The sequence below is a fragment of the Cervus canadensis genome, chromosome 2, assembly GCF_019320065.1.
Source record: "Cervus canadensis isolate Bull #8, Minnesota chromosome 2, ASM1932006v1, whole genome shotgun sequence".
Lineage (NCBI taxonomy): Eukaryota > Metazoa > Chordata > Mammalia > Artiodactyla > Cervidae > Cervus > Cervus canadensis.
In genome coordinates this window covers 54,052,383-54,066,029 of record NC_057387.1, presented here as the reverse complement: position 1 = coordinate 54,066,029, position 13,647 = coordinate 54,052,383, and the positions used below count along the sequence as shown (strand labels likewise).

General features: G+C 43.4%; 1 protein-coding gene across 1 annotated transcript; it reads left to right on the top strand.

Annotated features, from left to right (window-relative positions):
• Positions 1-11,283: 11,283 nt before the first annotated feature.
• Positions 11,284-12,845, top strand: LOC122427680 (heterogeneous nuclear ribonucleoprotein A1-like). Its single transcript, XM_043447341.1, has one exon. It carries the CDS (start codon positions 11,284-11,286, stop codon positions 12,232-12,234), a length of 951 nt encoding a protein of 316 aa, XP_043303276.1. The 3' UTR covers positions 12,235-12,845.
• Positions 12,846-13,647: the final 802 nt, after the last annotated feature.

Sequence of the window (13,647 nt, the reverse complement as noted above, 5' to 3'; positions counted from 1 at the left end):
GACATTCTACAAAATGAATGTAGATTTCACTTTTTACAAATGCTGTATGGTCAGGCCACTCCAGATGACTGTTCTCTTGCCCTCTGTACATTCCCTGCTCGATTAGTCCCTGTTTCACCTACACCCTACTCACCAACATGCTTGCACCTTGCCCTGGGGCCAGAACAACTCCACCTGCTTGTTTACTAAAGGGAAACCTCTGCCCCTCGTGATGGTTGTTAACTTGAGGGGCTATGAAGCAGGTGCCCCAGCTGCTGGCTTCCCTGGAAACTGATGGATGGGTCGACTTGATGTCAACTCCCTCTATAAATAGTAGCCTCCTTTTCTCCCAGGTAGCAAAGATTGCTGTCACGTCCTGACTGTTTTCTGCCACACATGATGGGGTTTCACCCCAGGACCTTGCTTCAGACATGTTAGGTTCCCCATCTATTAAAGCACAGACGTCTCTGTCACTGTCTCTGGGCTCTATCTTTGGTCTTGAAGCTGGGCAGCTGCAAGACTTGCAGGCCTATGGGTGCAACCTGGCAATTGGTGAGCCAGTCAAGAGGCCAACAAAACTCCCGTGGGGGCTGAGAAGCCGGGAAATAAGGACAAGAAACGAAAAGTTGTGCAGGTAGCCGCAAGGTGATTGTCCACTAGCCTGTGGGGCCTGTGGCAGTTGAACACTAGGAGAGATGCTTTCCTCTTCCATTATATTGATGATAGTCTGTAAACCTTCATCTCTTTCCAATTTAAACCAGGCTCATGGCTCATCTGACGGCCTGGGGGTGGCTGGTGAATACAGACAAAATGAAAGTACTTGGATTATCTACAAAATACAAGGATACCCAGGACCCACCACTCCTAAACAGTTTTAGGCTCAGGCTTTAGGGATGTTAACTCAGGGACAGGCTCGAAAATTGGACGTGGCCAGTTACTTGGTGGCTCAGACCATAAAGAATCTGCCTGAAATGTAGGAGACAGTGGTTTGATCCCTGGCTTGGGAAGATCCCCTGGAGAAGAAAATGGCAACACACTTCAGTATTCTTGCCTAAAGAATCACATGTGCAGAGGGGCTTGTTGGGCTACAGACCATGGAGTCGCATAGAGTTGGACACGACTGAGCGACTAAGTACATACACAGTTACCTGGAAGGGTTTGTGTGCGGCCTTTGGTAACTATGGTAACAGCGAAATAATAGAGTGCCCTTAGACTTCTGTCCTCAGCTCTGGAAGGATACAGTGTGATGGAACAGCCGCGATATGCACCCTACAGTGCCTTACAACTGGCGGAAGATGTCACAACAGGCATACCCGAGTCATCAGGCAACCAGAAGAACCAGCGTTCAGGGTCTAGAACAGCTGTGCATGATGCACAGGGCACCCATTGGTATTGATAGTGACCAAGGATCCCACTTTGCCAGCCATGAAGTCCATTCCCATCAGGAATGGGCTGATAAGAAGGCATATACTGGTGTTTCCACTTGCCTCACCACCCTGCTGCTGCCAGACTAATGGGAAGGATGAAGGGGCTACGTCAACAACAGTTGAGGCCCCCAACACATGGACACACCCAGGAACAATTGTCCCAGTGCCTGCTCCATGTTAACCCAGAGGCAACCAGCCCACACCATCTGACTTCAACTGCTGCCCACCAAAGGACCACTGCCAACTCCGGGTCAGGGCAACAAGTCACGTTTACCCTGGCCACAGGGTCTACACTGAGGGGAACACACTATAGAAAGGCCCTGGGGCTGGCAGGTAAGTCCCCATTGGTTTGGGTTTGCTTCCTCATGGGGAATAGGATTAGAAAGAGACCTAACACATTTCACCTATCTTCTACCTGGCCCGTCTGAGACTCCAAAGGTAACTAATCCGGGCCCCTCCTGGAGACAGGCACCATTGTACTAACCCTGTGGTCTGTTGTTACGCCACCTCTCCTGGATTCAACCCCAGTTGTGGGCACCGAGAGTGGACAGGCGGGATGGTGCTGCTGGCCAGGACAAAACCCATGGACAGGAGTGGTGTGATCTAGAATGCTGCTACTGATTGAAGTCTGCCTAATGGTCATGATCTTCACTGTACTGTGCCTGTTAAATGTCTCCATTTCATCCCTAGTCTGATCAGAGCGATGACTAGGATTTGAGGATTCAGGGATAACAGTGGCATCACTGTGAAAAGAGTTTGCGCGGTTGTCAGTAAGACGCCCTTGTTATCCTCCTCTGGACTTTCATGAAAAAGTTGACCCAATAAGCACTTGGCTCCAAAGTTTGCCCATCTTTTTACTCTCTGTTGATCTCTGTATTGCATTTGTGGTTTCTGGGTTGCAGTGCACCTCTACATACCTGATCCCAGGGATAGCATGGAAAAGGGGCAGACCAAGATGGTAAGGGTATGTAGGGGTGGAATGCATGATCAGGTCACTCAAGATGACTGTTCTCTTGCTCTCTGCTCATTTCCTGCTCTGCCAGTTCCTGCTTCACTCAGGACTATTTTAGCCTCTTAATTACAGGGCTTAATCAGTAACTGGTTACATGCTTGCCCCCTGCGCTTGCTGCTGGTTTCCCTCATAACAGATGAACCAACCTGACATCAATTCACCTATAAGTCGTAGTCCCCTTCTCCCCCAAGAAGCAGAGATTGCTGCCATGCCCTGCCTGCTGTCTGCTGACCAGGGTGGGATGTTGCTCCAGGACCCCTTCGCTTTGGACATGTAAGATCCTTTATCCAAATAGCCACTGATGTCTCTGTCACTGTCTCTGGGCTCTTTCTTTGGTCTTGAGTCTGGGCAACTACAAGGCTTGTAGGGCAGAGGCTGCACCCCAACAGATGCCAAGGTTATAAAAGTCAGAAAGTGAGGAATGTTCTAGACTGAAAGACACTAAGAGAACAGGAGGAACAGCACCTGCCTTTGGATTAAATCCATTGTTGCAGAGGAACCACTGAAACAACTGGGAAAACTTGAACGGGATCTCTGGGAGACCTGGGGGAAGGATGTTGAAGACTCTGTGCTAACCTTATAACTTTTCTGAGTGTGGCTATTTTACCAAACATTCCTGTAAATGATTGTAATGGTAATTCAAGTCTCATCGATGGAAGAATGTCGGGTTGGTGGGAGATGGAGATGGGTATAAAACATGTGACTCTGGACAAGATAGCATACTTGTAGGATAGAAGGAGGGTTAGTGTAGGGGTTTCACCAGTGCAGTGAAATGGAAACTCACTTCTACGTTCCTGAGTGGAAATCAGCCACCTACTGTCTTTGCCTGAGCACCTTAGCTTTGAACCAAGATCCACAGACTTGTCACATTGGTCGGTCTGCTAAATTCACCTCTGGGGTAGCCCCTGAAGTTGTTTTGGGAAGCAGTTGTGAGAGACAGTTGGAGCTGCATTTGGAAACCTTGAAAACATGGGTGTGATGACTAGATTTGGCCAGCAGATGGCAGCAGGCAATTTCAGGGAAAGAATGCAAGACAACCCCAACTGGGAGGTCCAACTGCTGCTTCATTGTCAGCCAGCGGAGGGCAAAGGCCTGCTGGCTCATTGAGTTGTTGGCCGTCTCTGAATTAAAGGGCTCCTGCCAGACAAAACCTCAGGCAGTCCAACCTCACTCTGGAAATAATGGGAGAAAGAGGAGGAAAATCAAAAGAAAGTCTTCATTGTGTTCTTAAAGAAAGAAGGCTTTATTTCGTTCTAATAATGCAAAAGAGGAAAAAGAGAAGCCATAATTTAAGAGACCCTGAATCAGACTCCTCGAGGGTCCCAAACCTTAAAAGGAAAGAGTTAGACTCACAAGTCATGGGGCCTAAAGTAACATCAAGTATTTAGATAATAATAAAAATAAGGCTTTGATTTTTATCTGTAAAACAGGGATGGGGATTTGAGAATTATATGAATATCTGTGGTATTTAGAGCAAGGGCTGGTACATAGTAAGTGTTCAGTAGAAATTAAATGTAATTATTATTTACTGAGCACTTACTATGGGCCAGGCATTGGGCTGTTTTATGTTATATCCTGATTTCTTATACTAGTACTATATATTTTATCTCAACTGTTCAAATTTAAAGCTTAGGAAACTTGTCATTTAAATTTAAACATTTACTGACTGCCTCCTAGGGCCACTGTGGATTCAGCAGAGATAAGGACAGACAGAGTACCTGTCCTTCAAGAACCAACTCTAGGGACTTCCCTGGCAGTCCAGTGGTTAAGAATCCACCTTGCAATGCAGGGGATCAGGGTTCAATCCCTGGTAGGGGAACTAAGATCCCACATGCCGAGGAGCAACTAAGCTGGAGCGCCACAACTACTGATCAGGAGTCCATGTCCTGCAACAAAAGATCCCACATGATGCATCTAAGATCCAATGCAGCCACATAAATAACTATTTTTTAAAAAAACAACAACAGCAGATTAAAAAAAAAAAATCAACTCTACAGGTGGGTGCATATAGCTAGTTAGGAAAAGAGTGAAAATTTAAAACCAAGGCTGATTTAAAAACCTGCTTCTACTACCTTCCATAATAAAGAGACCTAACTTTTACAGATGCCTATTTTGTGACAGGCACTTTACATGTTCAGTTTTCATATTGACCCAACAAGGTAGCAACTGTCATCCTTGTTTTACAAATGAGGAAATATTAAATGAATTGCTCAGTGGCCATAGTGATAAGGAGTAGTCAAGCTTTATGTACTTGAAGCCCATCTTCTTTGCATGGCAATACACTCTAGATGATTCCAAGGATCAGAAGAGATCTATACCAACATCACCTCATTCTGTCCAAATGTGAATTCCAACACTGACAGGTCATGAAATCAGAAAGGTATCTCGGGGTAAGGATCCACAGATCTTCAGATTCAGGGGTGTTTTTTGTTTGCTTGTTTTGCTTTTGTTTTTTCTTTTGCATGTTGGTGAAACAGCTTTGGGCTTCCCTGGTGTCTCAGACAGTAAAGAATCCACCTGCAATGCAGGAGATCTTAGCAGCACGATTCAGATTTGAAAGATCCAAAATTGACACTTTGCTCTTTCATGAGTTGCATGATTTTAAAGCAAGTCATTTAGACTTTCTGATGCTCCATTTCCTCATGGAAGACAATATGTATTACATTGGAAAACTAAAGATTCAATAAGATAGTTTATGTAAAACTGCTTTGTACAGCCTAAAGGGAAATTGAAGAGTTACATCAATCCTTGTTAAAAATTTTTCCTGTGAAATCTAGTTCAAGACTTGCTATTCAACATCCTTTGTCCTACATTCAAACTATCTTCCTAGTCTTAACCCTTGTGTTTTTAAGTAGACATAGAAATTCTAGTTTAAACTGGCTTAAGAGATAAAGGGAATTCATTGATGTCGTAATTGACTGGCTAATGGATTACTCACAGATTGTTTGAGCTTCAGGAGTAAATTGATCAGAAATAAGGTTCTATCTTTCCACCTTTAGGATGCCTTTCAGCTGTGCTGGCTCCATTCTTAGTCAAGCTCTGCCCTCATGGTCACGAGCTGGCTGCAGCAGCTTTTGCCTCTACATCCTCTTAATTTCAAATCCAGTGGAAAGAGAACTTACAGTTAAGTTCTGGATAAAACTCTGTCACTTTCAACACAGGTCTTGCATCTGATTCTCACTGGTCCAAATTGAGTTACATGCCCATTATTGAATCAGTCACTCTGGGGTAGATTATGCTGACTAACTGAACCCATTTGGGACCTGCATTAGAAGCTGAGGGTTGTCAATATCTTACTACTAATGAGATAACTACAGGGAGGGGTTATTCTCAAAGTACAATATGTCATATTATTTCCAGTAGAAAAAGGATGAATAATTGTGGCTGAGTGGCAAAAACAGAACTCTCACATGTCTGCATTAGTCAGATTGAACTATTATATGGTGTCTGAAGCACATCCTGTAATTTCTGGCTGATAGGCCTATGGTCATGCTGTTCTCTTCATCTGGAACATTTCTCCAAGCTCTACCAACCACTGTCTCCTTGACTTTCACAATTCTTAGTTTCTTTTCTTTTCTATTAATTTTTTTTCTTTCTTTCTTTCTTTTTTTTTTAGTCTGTTTCATTTCTTTCTGCTCTGATTTTTATGATTTATTTCCTTCTACTAACTTTGGGTTTTGTTTGTTCTTTCTCTGGTTCCTTTAAGTATAAAGTTAGGTTGATGAGATTTTTCTTATTTCCTGAGGTAAGCTTGCATTGCTATAAGCTTTGCTCTTAGAACTGCTTTTGCTGTATCCTGAGAGGGTGTGGGGGTGCCAGGCCACTGTTGGGAGGGGCCGGGTCCCTGGTGCTGATAGATTAAAGAGAGTATTCCAAAATGGCTCTTTCAAGTACCAGTGTTACTGTGATTAAATAAGCTCCCCAGAAGGGCTGCCACCAGCATCTCCATCTCCAGAGGGTGTCCCAGTTGCCTCCTGTCTCACTAGGAGGCTCCCCGAGATTGGCAAGTAGGTCTGAATAAGCCTCCTTTCAAATATTGCCTCTGCTCTGTGACTTCAGCATGTGAGCTTTTTAATGAGCCCTTTGAGAGTGAAATATCTGTTTCTTTTAGCTTTCTAGATCTTCTGACTGTAAATCCCACTGGTTGTTGAAGCCAGGCGTTCTCATTTTTTCCCTTTGGGGCCCCAGGGCCAGGGAGCCTGAAGTGGAGCTCAGTTTCTTTGCTCCTTGGAGAGGACCTCTGTGATTGTGATATTCCTCCCATATGTGGATCACTGACTCAGGAGTGTGAGTCTTGACTATACCACATCTCTGGCCCTCCTACCTGTTTCATTGTTGTTGTTGTTTTCTTTATGTCTTCAGTCATGGAAAATCTTTTATGCCAGTCTTCAGGTGGTTCTCAAAGTATTTGTAGTCTTGGTGTGTCCATGGGCGGAAATGAGTTCTGGATCTTCCTACTTTGCCATCCTGACCACCTTCCCCAGTGAGGAATACTTAAAGAAGGACTACTTACAACCATATCTACATAACCAGACATACTATCATTATAACAAGACTCCAAGGAATGGCAAGGTACCCCAGGGCTAGTGACAGCAAGGAACTGTTACTACTCTTAGACAGGATTGGGGCAGAGAATGGAACAGTTTCCCAAACCCAAACAGAGCTGATGGAGGGAGTTGCCCAGCAAGAGCTGTAGTCTTTGAACGTAGCCACTGAGCCAGGGGAATCCATACCCCAACCTCTCTCTCCTTTCATCCCCTTTCCACTACTATCCCACTGGCTGAACCCACCAGGAAGCCAGAGCACAGAAAACCTGTTGATGTAGTCCATCCACACAGGTCAGCCTCCCAGCACACAAGCAGGAAGAGAGAGGTGCAAGAACAGGCAGAAAGTATGGACAGATCTTAAAGGTCTTTTAGTCCCATGGTTAATTTTTTTTTTTTTTTTTGCAACAAGAATGTTTATTGTTTACATATTAGACTTAACAAGGAGCCCAATGGGAAGCGATGGAGATTATGAAATCGGGTGAGTGTGGGGAGGCAGCTGGTCAAGTGTCCCTCACTCTCTATGGCAAACTCTAGGGCACTGCCACAGAAGCCCCTCTGCTAGTAGAACATAGTTTGAACGTCACTGATAGTTTAAGCTGTTCGTTTTTACAGATGAGGAAACTGAAATTCCAAAAGCTAAGTAACTTGCTAAAAGTCATCTGGTGGGTTAATGGCAGAGCTGAGTTCACTAGAACTCGGGCCCGTTGGTCACAAGTTCAGTGCTCAAGCACTATTTGGGCACGGGGGGGCGGTGGGAGGTGAGTAGGGAATTCCCAGAAAAGTAAGGCTGTAGGAGTGGGGAGGCAGGCAGCATCATTCAAGTTCAGATTCTAGGTTCCAATCCTGACTGTGAAACTTTTAAGCCAACTTATTATTAAATCTCTCATCCTTATTTTCCTCATTGGTAAACGGGAAATAAAAATGCCTAGTGTTTATAGCTGTTGAGAGGATAAACAAGATAATATTTAATCCTTAGTATAGTATCTGGTACTGAAACCTCATCAATAACAGCTGGTTGTTATTAATAGTAACTTCGTTTAAGGCTCTCTAAACTTATGCAGATAGCTCATTGACATACTCTGAGAAATGCCCAAGCTCAGAAGGTGACCAATCAGGGAAAAGGTTCATAATGGACATTTGTAGATTTTCACCTTCCTAGCATTCTTCCCTCTTGGAGAAACTCTCCTTATTCCTAGTCCCTGTTGCTTGGGGTGACTGATCCAACTCCAGCACCAGAGATAGTGTGACCCAGGCCTACGCCAATCAGTGAAAAGTCCATCCTCCAATCCATGAGGTATCAATCCAAGAATGGGTACCTTAGCCAACTTGTCAGTTTAGGGTAAACCCTAGGATTTTGGCAAGAATTACCGGGAAAGAAGTGCTCTTCTCAACTAGGACTGTTAGCAGAAAGGAATGATATCAGTATGGGGATGCTGGAGACACATATGAAGCCATCTCAGAGTAGGATCAAAGGCAAGAGCTTAGAGAATCCTGATGACATCACCTGGGCTCCTAGGTCAGGGGCTAGCAAACTTTTTCTAGAAAGAGCCATGTAATACTTCAGGTTTTGCTGGCTGTAAGGTCTCTCTTGTGAGTACTCAGTACTGCTGTTGTAGCTTGAAAGAACCATGAACAATATGTAAAAGAACAAGCACGGCTGTGCCAGTAAAACTTTATTTACAAAAACAGGCAATGAGTTATAGTTCGCCAGCTCCTACCCAGACCACACCTAAAGCCAGACAACCTTAGGACTTCTTAGTTAGGTTTGCCATTAAATTCCCTTTTTGGCTTAGTTTGAGTAGATTTCTCACACTACAGTGGGAAAAGTCCTGATACAAATTTCCATTTAATAAAATATGATCTTTATCTAGTAGGTCACAGATGGCCTAATGGTAGAAAAACTGGTCATTTCTGTCACCAAATAGAAACTTTTAGGAGAAAAAAAAAATCCCTTTGTAAGTCCATTCCGCAGGGTCATGTGCTATTGCCACAGAAGTTGGATTTTAACTGGTGTTTATCTCCTCATCACAAAAGAGAAACAAGTACTCCTATGAAAAATCTTTGCCTTAGGACAAGTGGTCCACAAGAGACCAAAATACTCACTTGACTGCAGGACAAAATGATCCCAGAGGCTGACACACACAAATACTCAAGAACCCTGTAGAAGTGCTCTTATTCAGTTCATGTTAAAATGAGAGCTAGGGTTTGTTTTGCGGAGGGGAAGAACTGGATCTTTAGAAAAGTCAGGCCCTAATGTTCCTGTTGAGGGAATTTATCGCCCTTCTTCGGAAATGACTTTAAGGAAGATCTCTTGTTTCTTGGGTCAGAGCAGCTTGTTCTATCTTTTCTGACTTCTTATTGTTACTCAGACTTTCCTGGAGTTAAGCTGACTTATTTGAAAGCTGAACCCTGCAGTCCTGATCTCAAAATATTAAGTGGAGCTCCTTCTGGCAAGTTGCAGATATTATAGGTAAGTGTCTACTTGAGGACTTCCAGTCTTCACTGAGCAACTCAATGTGTTAGGAGCAGCAAAGAACTTAACAGTCAACTATATCTTTTCCTGAAAATTGAATGAGTATCACCAGTGTGTGGTATATTCAAACACTAAGCTGTACAGAGCAAACTTGAAATTATATAGCTGTCAGAAGAATGAGATTAGTCAGTCTGAGCTTCTATAACAAACATCGAGACTGCCTGGCCAAACAACATAGGTTTATTTCTCACGGTTCTGGAGGCTGAGAAGTTCAAGACCACACGGATGTGGTGTCTGCTGAGAGCTGGCTTTCTGTCTCATAGACAGCCATCTTCTTGTTGTGGAGTCACGTAGCAAGAGCTCTTTCAGGGCCCTAGAAGGCCTTAGAAGGGCACTAATCCCATTCACCAGGGCTCCACCCTCATGACCTAGAGCCTTCCTCTCCTAATACCATTACATTGGGGGTTAGGATTTCAACATGTGAATTTGGGGTGGGGAAACACAAACATTCAGTCCATTGCAGGGATGAGTGTGGGTTTGAGAATTTTGGAGAGGAAGAGTGAGGACATACTGGGTAGAGAGAATTATTGGGACAAAGACGTGGTGCTGTAATTGAACCTTTCATTTACTTTAACAAGTTTTTATGAAGCACCTCCCTTGTGCCAGACACTCAACTCAGCTTTGTGAATACAATAGTAATAATAGGCACAGGGTTCTCTGTTCTTGTGGCACTTACACTCTAGTGGGCTATGCAGGAAACACCAGTGTAAGGAGACAGAATTTATTCCTATCAATTGTTAGAGATGAAGTGGGAAGGAAAGAACAGGCCAGATGAGCTGGAGGAAAATGGAAATGGAGTGATTGTTTCAAGAGAGGACTTGATGAAAATGCATGGTATTTTAATCTATAATATACAGAGAGGATTGAGGTGGGGGAATGGTGGCCAAGTGTGGGAGGATGGTGGGAAGCCTGAACTTTGGCCTTGGGCTTCTTTCTATATCTCTTTTTATCTGTTACCTTGACAACCTGGATCCTCTTTCATTTCAAACTATGAGTAGGGACTGTTTCACTTGCTCAGAATCTTGCAAAATGAGGACCAGTGATTCTTGAGCTGAGTTGAACTGGCACTGCTGAGCTGGTGCTAAGATATTACGGAGAAGCAACTCTGCCTTCTTAGTCTCTGCCCCCAAGAGGAATTCCTCTGGAGTCTTTGTAGCAGCTTCAACAAACATGAAAATTACTGTATAAGACTGTACATCATTTCAAGAACTTTCTCAATAAAATGCTGTAATTTTTAAAATGTCTGTTCTGAGTGTACAAGAAAAAGGAGCTTCAGACATACAGTTCTAATTCAGATTCTTCTTTAAAACCAGTGTTCTCATAGAAAATTGAACTTCAGTGAGGAATGTTAAAGAAATAACTATTTGTGGTGCTAAGTCCAAGAGAATAGAGTTTTCCAAACCTTACAGGCAGAGCATAAAAATCTAAGATCTTTGGATAGAGAAGGTGCGGGCTTCCTTTAAGATGGACAATGGTATTCCCTCAGGAGTTCTGCACAAGTGTCATGTGACAGTGTAAACTCTGGGTGGGTGACACAGGTGGGAGAGAACACTTCTGTTCTGTGGAGGTGACAATTCTAAGTTAGAGAAACAGAAAAGGGCCCTTTGGAAAACTTAAAAAGTAAATGATGTCATCGTCTCTTAGCAAAATGTTTGCCTCATATTAAGAAATTTAAGTGAGCCCCTGAGGAATTTTGTTTTACAGATTAAAAGTAAATCAGGCTTTCTGCCTGTGTTTGCCACCAAGAAAGCGTTAAAGTTCCCCCACCCCACCTCCATTGCTGTCATGTCTAAGTCAGAGTCTCCCAAAGAACCCAAACAGCTGTGGAAGCTCTTCATCGGAGGATTGGGCTTTGAAACAACTGACGAGGGTCTGAGGAGCCATTTTGAGCAATGGGGAACGCTCACAGACTGTGTGGTAATGAGGGATCCAAACACCAAGCGCTCCAGAGGCTTCAGGTTTGTCACATACGCCACGGTGGAGGAGGTGAATGGGAGGCCACACAAGGTGGCTGGAAGAGTTGTGGAACCAAAGAGGGCCTTCCTAAGACAGCATTCTCAAAGACCTGGTGCCCACTTACCTGTGAAAAAGGTTTTTGTTGGTGGCATTAAAGAAGACACTGAAGAACATCACCTGAGAGATTATTTTGAACAGTATGGGAAAATTGAAGTGACTGAAATCGTGACTGACCAAGGCAGTGGCAAAAAGAGAGGCGCTGCTTTTGTAACCTTTGATGACCACGACTCCGTAGACAAGATTGTCATTCAGAAATACCACACAGTGAATGGTCACAACTGTGAAGTGAGAAAAGCCCTGTCTAAGCAAGAGATGGCTAGAGCTTCATCCAGCCAGAGAGGTCGAAGTGGTTCTGGAAAATTTGGTGGCGGTCGCGGAGGTGGGTTGGGTGGGAGTGACAACTTTGGTCGTGGAGGAAACTGCAGTGGTCGAGGTGGCTTTGGTGGCAGCCGTGGTGGTGGCAGATATGGTGGCAGTGGGGATGGTTATAATGGATTTGGTAATGATGGAAGCAATTTTGGAGGTGGTGGAAGCTACACTGATTTTGGCAGTTACAACAATCTATCTTCAAATTTTGGACCCATGAAAGGAGGAAACTTTGGAGGCAGAAATTCTGGCCCCTATGGTGGTGGAGGCCAATACTTTGCTAAACCACGAAACCAAGGTGGCTACGGTGGTTCCAGCAGCAGCAGTCGCTATGGCAGGGGCAGAAGGTTTTAATTACTGCCAGGAAACAAAGCTTAGCAGGAGACGAGAGCCAGAGAGGTGACAGGGAAGCTACAGGTTGCAAGAGATTTGTGGACTCAGCCAAGCACAGTGGTGGCAGGGCCTAGCTGCTACAAAGAAGACATGCTTTAGACAATACTCATGTGTATGGGCAAAAAACTCGAAGACTGTACTTGTGACTAATTGTATAGCAGGTTATTTTAGTTTCTGTTCTGTGGAAAGTATAAACCATTCCAACAAAAGGTTTTAATGTGGATTTTTTTTTTTGCACCCATGCTATTGATTTCTAAATGTAACAGCCTGATCATGACGTAGAATAAATGTCTTTTCTTTTCTTTTTTTTTAATGTGCTGTGTAAAGTTAGACTACTCTGAAGTCATTTTGGTAAACTACCCCAACAGTGTGAAGTTAGAATTCCTTCAGGGTGATGCCAGGTTCCATTTGAAATTTATTTACAACCTGCTTTGGTGGAGAAGCTGTTGTCTTCAGAACCTTGGTATTGTTGAACTGACAGTTACTGTGTTGTGACCTGGAGTTCACCATTAAGACAGTCATCCATGCAAAGTCATGGAGTTTTTTTGTTTTTGTTTTTGGTTATTAATGATTGTTGGTGCATCCTATGCAATATATCTAAATTGAATTATGGTACCGGATAAAGTTATAGGAATGAAGCTTGTGTATCATCCATTATGATGTGTAATCAATAGAAGATTTAATACCCTCTTAAAAAAAAGAAAACAAATCAGGTTTGGGTGACTTACACAAGATTCCTGAACTCAAAGTCAGGAATGACTATTGTTTTGTTATACAGGGGTTAAGAGGTACACAAAACACCCTGTAAATGGGTCCTATCCTCAGAGTCTTGGACAGGAAGACCTGGGTTCTGAGAATGGCCGTCATAAAACAGTTGTCCAGTCCAGTCCATGGAAAGTTTTCGGCTAAGATGGGTGTTTAAAATGTTTGCAGCTGTGGGTGGTTTTACATGGAATATGCCTTTTCTCTTTGCCTGAGTTCTTATCACTTCCTATTAATTGTATATGACTTGGTATTACCTGCCTGGCCTAGCCCGCAATGCCATTTAAATTTCTAACACTGGGCAGAGAGAAGGGGCCATGAGGGACAACTTGCAATTATTTGTGGGATAGGCAGAGAAGTAACTAATGAAGGATAGAAGAGAACTAAGAAAAAGTGGTGTGTTGAAAGCAAAAGGTTTTCTAAGACAGAAGTGAAATCAGTACAGAAAATTCAAATATTAATAGAATGAGAACAAAGGATTAGCAATTAGATTACTGTTTGACGCGGGGCAAAACTAGATTATAATTGGATTAAGCAATGCGAGGAATTGAACTAGGACTAGGGACCAGTGTAGTTTTGACTAAAAAAATAATTATTCAAACTTAGAATCCA